Source organism: Anopheles nili, chromosome 2, assembly GCF_943737925.1.
Source record: "Anopheles nili chromosome 2, idAnoNiliSN_F5_01, whole genome shotgun sequence".
Lineage (NCBI taxonomy): Eukaryota > Metazoa > Arthropoda > Insecta > Diptera > Culicidae > Anopheles > Anopheles nili.
Window position 1 is genome coordinate 74,051,354 of NC_071291.1, and position 7,333 is coordinate 74,058,686.

General features: G+C 46.6%; 1 protein-coding gene across 1 annotated transcript; it reads right to left on the minus strand.

Annotated features, from left to right (window-relative positions):
• Positions 1-504: 504 nt before the first annotated feature.
• Positions 505-6,013, minus strand: LOC128730150 (zinc finger protein 470-like). Its single transcript, XM_053823183.1, has 12 exons — positions 6,004-6,013; positions 5,044-5,381; positions 4,810-4,930; positions 4,255-4,744; positions 3,929-4,154; positions 3,664-3,892; positions 2,711-2,802; positions 2,150-2,668; positions 1,845-2,069; positions 1,442-1,521; positions 976-1,339; positions 505-690 (listed from the first exon to the last, which is right to left on the minus strand). The coding sequence occupies exons 1-12, from the start codon at positions 6,011-6,013 to the stop codon at positions 505-507; spliced, it is 2,880 nt and encodes a 959-aa protein (XP_053679158.1).
• Positions 6,014-7,333: the final 1,320 nt, after the last annotated feature.

Here is a 7,333-nt window from a genome sequence, read left to right on the forward strand (position 1 = left end):
TAACAAAAAAAAGAAGTGCGACAGAATTCACCAAACCTCAAACTGAAACGATACCCTTTTTCACAATCGTTGTACCTAATCTTTAACGAGACGATTCGTATTGTTGCACTGGATATTATCAATTATCAAGAATTAGTAGTCCCCGCTGTCAGAGGGGAACATATAAAAAAATAGTACAACTTAAATTCCTTTAAAAATATATGAATGTAAATAAGCACGAAAAAAAAAGGAAAACTATATGGAACAAACCTTTCAAGGGGATGACACCGTCGTTTGCACTGCGTTATTTGTTTGGCGCAAACGCAGGTAACCACCCAAAGGTTACAGGGAAGAACATCCAACATCTTCCCGGCCGTCCGCAGATTCCACAGTGAAAAATTATTCTAAATATATGCAACATAGCGTAATGTGCGCCCTGAAGAGAGAAGCGGATTACAATAACTACTAATTACAAGATCTTTCTCCTTCGTTCTCATCCATCCCAGTAGCATGTGGTAGATTTTTTTACAACTTTTCGTGCTTGATAATTCCAGCTGATGAAATAATCACGTCCTGAGCGTGTTGCTGAATGCCACCGCCGTTGCCATCAACACCAGTGATTCCACTGCCACCGCTAACCGGCGGATGATTACTGGCACCATGCGGTGTTGCCACGATCGAACCGTGATGGTGATGTTGTTGCTGCTGCTGCTGTTGATGGTGGTGGTACGTGTGGTATGTGACACTCGTGCTGGTCGACACATGGCGCGTATCACTGACGGTTGCGGCGTAATTATGGTGATCGCTAGGCGAAATCAGGCTCGCCTGACCCGCTGCTGTCACTACTACCTCCTGTTGTCGTTGCTGATGGTGTTGCTGCTGAGGCTGGTAATGATGATGGTGCTGCTGTTGCTGCTGCTGGGTTGCATGATGATGTTGCTGCTGGTGACTTATAATGATGTTACTCTTATCGTCTTCATTTGGTTCTTTAATGACCCCTGGTACTACGACCGCTGCAGCATGATGGTGCTGCTGCTGTTGCTGTTGCTGCCCGTGTGCCAGCAAATAATGACCACCGTCTGCCATTCCTCCTCCTACTCCCCCATCATCAGCGCCACTGCTCTCTACTGCGTGGTGATGTTGATGTTGACTATTCCCTGCACCACCACTGCCTGTGATGCCTCCCAATTCGGAACCGGTGCCGGTGTCACTCGCCGACGTAACTACGATCGGACGAGCCGCTGACAGCGCCGTAATGGTGCTGCACGAGATGGCAGAGGAAGAGGAGGGCGGAGTGGCGACAACAACACCGCCAGCAGCGGTAGCAGCAGTAGCGGCAGCGGCACTAGTAGCAGGGCCACTGTGAAGCAAATTTCATCCCATCTCGTTCTTTAGTATGAAAACCTTCTTCATTTCCTCCGTACCATCCGGTTTGGTTATACGGAGCATCGCCTCTTCTCACTCGACGTTTGACTGCCGTGACGTGTCGTGAATGATCTCGTACTTGATCACTTGGGTCGCGTTACCCTCCAGGACCTGCACCTAGCCGGAATGGGAGTAAGAGGATAGGCGAAGGAAAAGTGAACGGAAGAAACGAAACGAAACGGCATCGATTAAGATTCGGTTCCTTTCCCGTCAGAAAACTAAATGCCACACACGCTAGGGGCATGCTACATGCATAACATGATAAGGAAAAACAGCGAAACTCTACTTAGGCGATGCTCGCTATAAAAGGGCTCTCTTACAGGAAACTTTTTCTTGTAGGGAAAGCAATCATCTAACACAGAGACAAACAAGCAACTGGACTAATTTTGCCACACAACACTCGGTGTAGGGAAGCATCAAAGTAACTTTACATAAGATACCTGCACGGGCTGATTGGCGATGACCAGGTTGCGCATGGCATGCTGATTGTTCTGGTTTTGTTGTTGCTGCTGCACTGCCACGGCCTGCTGTTGGGCTTGCTGTTGTGCCTGTTGTTGCAATTGGTGTTGCTGCTGAGCGGCTGCAACGGCCGCTGCCTGTTGCTGCTGTTGGGTGGTCGTCTGGTGCTGTTGCTGCACCAAGGTTTCCTGGTTCGGTTGCTGAATCTACGAGGAAAAGGACCGAGGTTAGCGCATTTCAAAAATAACGTCTCGCCAGAGGCCAGATGGGATAATACGATCCCTACCACCACGAGCTGCTGTTGACCGGTGGCTGCTTGGCTCTGCTGCTGTTGTTGTTGAGCCTGTCCTCCAGCACCGCCACCGGCAGCACCACCTGCACCGCCACCCCCGCCGGTGCGTTGATTCTGCTCCAGATGCTGACGCTGATGTAGCATCAGGTGATTTTTCTGGAAGAAAGCCTTGCCACACTCGCACACGTGGGTCCGCACCGTGCAACCGCCGTTCGGATGGCGCCGGTTGTGCAGCAAAAGACCGTGCTTCGCCGCAAAGCCCTTACCGCAGTGGGTGCAGTAGTGCGATTTGGGTTTCGTCTGCGCTACAACAACCGTATGCTGCTGATGCTGTTGCTGCTGCTGTTGCTGTTGCTGCTGCTGTTGTTGTTGTTGTTGTTGCTGCTGCTGTTGTTGTTGCTGCTGCTGTTGATGTTGAATCTGTTGCTGTTGGCTTTGTTGCTGGACGACGGTTTGCGGCTGTTGGTGTTGCTGTACCACCTGCTGCGCTTGCTGTAATTGCTGCTGATGTTGCTGCTGCTGTTGGGGAGGGCTTTGCGATTGAATCTGCTGGACGACTTGCCCAGAGGAGGTAATAATTTGTACTGGAAAGGAAGAGTTTTGTATTACGGGGTTTGTCGCCATGATCGTAGCGCCACCGGCAGTCGTTGCGCCAACCATCGAGTAATCTACTTTCAATTCTAACCATTGTTATACAGCCACGCATCGCACGCATGCATTGTGATAACGGTGAAGTGCAGAACAATGAGTGAATTTAAGGCAATGAAAGTGCGTAACGCGTATCGATATAACAGGAGTTTTAAATTTTCAATTGTATTAGTATCAATACCAAAAAGCATGTACAAAACGCAAAAAAATTGATGAATGTAGAAGAAAATTAATAGGTATTCAATATAATGAATGTAAAAGCGCACGTAATAAAACCAAATTAATGTAATCGAAAATGAATCGAAAACCAACAAACAGGCGGAAAAGAGGAGAGTAATTGTGTTATTGATATTATTAATAGTAATATTAGCGATGGTAGAAGAAGTAGTAGTAGTAGTAGTAGTAGAGTGGCCATTAAACATGAAAAAAGAGAAGAGAAAAAGATACAAAAAAAAACAGAAATAAAAATATGCACATGTGTTGAAGGAATTGAGTAAGCATTACATAAAAACAAAACAATAAAACATTGAATTGGAAAGAAAATGTAACCGTGCAGAGATGTTTTATGATTTTGTGATCATTAAATCCACCCCCTTCCCAATCATAAGTAAATTATAAGCAAACTGTTAGGATTATTCACTTAAAATGTTATTTTAAGTGAGACACGATGTTAATTGTGCGGGACTCGATGTGAATTCAAACAGTGCAAAGATGTCATAACGTACAGGTGAGACAAAATTATCTTATGTTGCGTGTTAGCAGATATTGTAAGGCAAAAAGTTAGTACAACAGCACTGTCTTCTCGAACGTTCGAATAATAGTTTTGCCGTATATGGCTAATTAAACACTACCTTGATTTACAGCCGGGAAGAGATGACCCGGTATCGCTGCGGTAAGGGCACAAAGATCCGTCATCAGGCTCTTGTCACCGGTGTGCAGACGCAGGTGAAGTGCCAACGCCTCGCGGCTGTTGAACGCGCTACCACATTCGCGACAGGCGTACTGTGGCTTCGGGGATGCCTCAGGAGAACCCTGGCCTGTAGCAGCGATCGTAGTGATGATGTTGCCATTCGCCACATCCTGCACTTGCTGCTGCTGTCCCTGATGGTGTTGAATCTGTTGCACCTCGATGTGCTGCTGATGCTGCTGCTGTTGGCCTTGCGCCTGAGCCTGTTGCTGTTGCTGCTGCGCATTCGACGTGACCACGGTATTCGTCGTGATAATTGTGGTGTTGGCTGAATTGGGATTTATTCCACCGTGCGTGTGACGGTTATGTGCGTTGAGTTCAGATTTCGTACGGAAACCTTCACCGCAAGCGATGCACGGGAACGGTTGGTCTCCGGTATGGATTCTAAAGGAGCATACGTGTAAATAGCACATTAATATCTGGCACAACCGTCCACATGAAGTAGCCACGGGCTAGATCTCGATCTCGTGTGAGGCTTTCTTACCTCATGTGAGCTGCTAGCGTGCGCTTCTGGAGGAACTCTTTGCCGCAGAGCGTGCAGGAGTGCGGTACGCGCCCGTGGATCTTGCCGTGGTTAACCAGCTGGAACTTGCGCGGGAACGTCGCTCCGCAGTCACGGCAATGGAACGGGTTGACCGAACCGTGGAACCGCGAATGCATTACGAGGTGTTCGTCCTGGGCAAAGCTTTCGCCGCAATCCGCACATACGTACGGACGCTCGCCGGCATGGAACTTGCTGTGTGTCACCAGGTGACGTTTGAGCGGGAAAGACCGACCACACTGATCGCAAACGAAGGGTCGTTCGCGCGAGTGCACCCGTGAATGCGTCAGCAAATGGTGCTTTAGTGTGAAGCTCTTCTTACACTCCTGACACTGGTACGGACGCTCGGTCGAGTGCAGCAGCAAATGCGTGTTGAGACAGTGCTTGTGGGCAAAGTCCTTGCCGCAATGGATGCAAACGTGTGGACGTTCGCCTATGAAATGAGAAAGACGACAGATTACTTAAGTGTTCATAGTACCTACGGGAACCAGTCCTTACCTGTATGGACACGCGCATGTGTGGTTAGATGGTGTTTCAGCAGGAAGGATTTGCCGCACTGATCGCACGAATACGGACGCTCCTTGGGGACCACGTTCGGTGTCGGTGTGGTAGCCTCCTGCTGGACGTAGTCATTCTGTTCAACGATAGGAAACGCCGGTGGCATTAAAATAGACCCATGCCAAAAGCATCCCTTCTCCCAATCCGACCAATACTCACGTAATCGATTTCGACAGCCTCGAGCTTCGGGGAAATGCTGAGTGTCGGTTCGATCTTCATCTGATGATTCGATGTGGTCGCCTGCGAATCATCACCCTCTTCCAGGCCCTGGATTACTTTCTGCACCTGCACGGAGATGGCCGCATGCTGTGCATCGTTGTTGTTGGTGATGGCGTGCTGATTGTTCGCGGCGACCGCGGCCGCCGCCCGCTTCATCAGGATGTCGTTGCATTCTTCGGCCGTCAGTTGGATTGGTCCAATCGGGGACATGAACGCCCCGCCGCCACTGGTCGTAAGGATGGTTTTCGTCTTCGAATCGATCAACCCATTTGCTAGAGTGGAATTGGATTGGTCTAATTGTAGCCGGGATTTCGTTGTTCGAGGTTGGTTACGGAATACATTTCCCCACAGAAACGATGTTACCGAGTACGGTCAATATTGATTTAAAAGGATCGTTTCAAAAAATGTTTGGTGGGACAGAAGCGTTGAATGGAAATTAATGGAAAATAAACAAAAATTTTGAACTACTTGTTAGTAACTACAAAATAATGGATATTGAAAGTATTAATCAAAATTATAGAATATTAGAGTGAGGAAAATCAATAACATTTTTTAATAAATGATAAACAAAAAATAAAATCCAATCTTTTGAAAAGTACTAATAAAGAGTTTATATTATTTTCCTTGACTGATTAATTGGTAGACCGATCTAGATGTCACCAATGTAATAAGAACTAACATAGAACATAGAAGACTCCGAGTTCTGAAGAAGCTTCTAGATGGGATTGCGGAACAGATAGTCATACAAATGTCAAAAAATCTATTTATTACAATGAGGTTGTAATAACTTAATTGTTCACGGTTAGTATTTATGCCCATCATTCTACGTTGATCACAACAAAAACCTCTCTTGGACTGAAAATGAAATTAATTTTCTCTTCCATTCATGCGTGGCTAATCGATGCTTAATTCAACGTGGCAACATTTTGAACACACAAAAAGCAAGGTGATGTAATAATGAATCATTTAGCCGTGAGCTTACTTATGACTTCGTGCTTCTTCGGATGGCCCGTGGTGACGGCTGTCGTGGTGCCACCGGTGGTAATGATCCTGCAGGGAAGCGATAAAGAACATTAAATCGTACCTTTCTCCTTCATCTATACAACGTTCGCTTGCTCTCAGATCGACTTACCGCTGCGTCTGCGACATGGTGGGGTCAACGACGATCATCCGCCGGAGGCCACCCTTGCCACCGGCGTGCGAGATCGTGCCCTTGCTGTCTTTCTGCACAATAATGCTAGCCCCGTCTGGTAGCTGCAAGTATGGCATCTGTTTTTTAAACATTTCATGTTGCAGATAATAGTGTGATGGCGATGAAGGAAGGTAGCATAATGTGCGATGGAAAAAACGTAAAATGTGCCCAAATCCGAGCCGTACCACAATGGGAAATGGAATTAAACAGGGGAAGGAAACACACATGGATGGGTTGAAGGTTTGTTGATTTATCATTTGCGATATGTGTTCATCATTATCCGCCGCAGGTTGTGACCGTTGGTTTTGGCAGGTCGGTTTTGTGTTCATGATAAAAAATAAATCCGCCAATTGAAGGTTGAAGCATGCGATGCAAGGGAAGGTTGGTGTCATTTTTCCGATATTGTTGATTGTATAATTCCAGTTTCCAATACAATTTGCACGAGACATAACCAAACGAAATCGCAGAATTAAGCCGGACGCAGTCGAACGTGGACGAGATAACCACGATCGAAACGAGTGTTTGTAGAGCCGTGAGCATGGTTAAGATGACGAAGGATGATGATGAAATTTGAAGAAAGAGAGAAAGAGAAAAGGAAAAAAAGAAGCAAAAGATTGCGATGAGAATATTGGAGTTACATCAATTTTTATTCTTTACGTTTATATTGTTTTGCCAATCCACCTGCGCGCTGTGATATGCTGTGATAAGAAAGGAATATATTTGCCAGCCCGAGGAGATCTCGAAAAATATTCCATTCCTATCAAGAGTCACATCTACAAACCGTCGCTATGCCAATTATCGATAGTCCCAATGGAACAGAATAGGCAAATGAGTATGCTACGCAACTGAACCGAAAGAAAACGCAACAAAGCACCATAGAGGATTATTTACTACCGATGGTACAGCCTAATTTTGGATGCTTCAACTAGTGCGCGAATATGGGCAGTGGATGCTCTCGTCGCCTACAGCAATTTATTCGACAAAGACCTACTTGTCGCGTGCACGCCTCAAACCCGTAGGCGCTTTAAAACGGAATGTCAAAATCAGCTGATC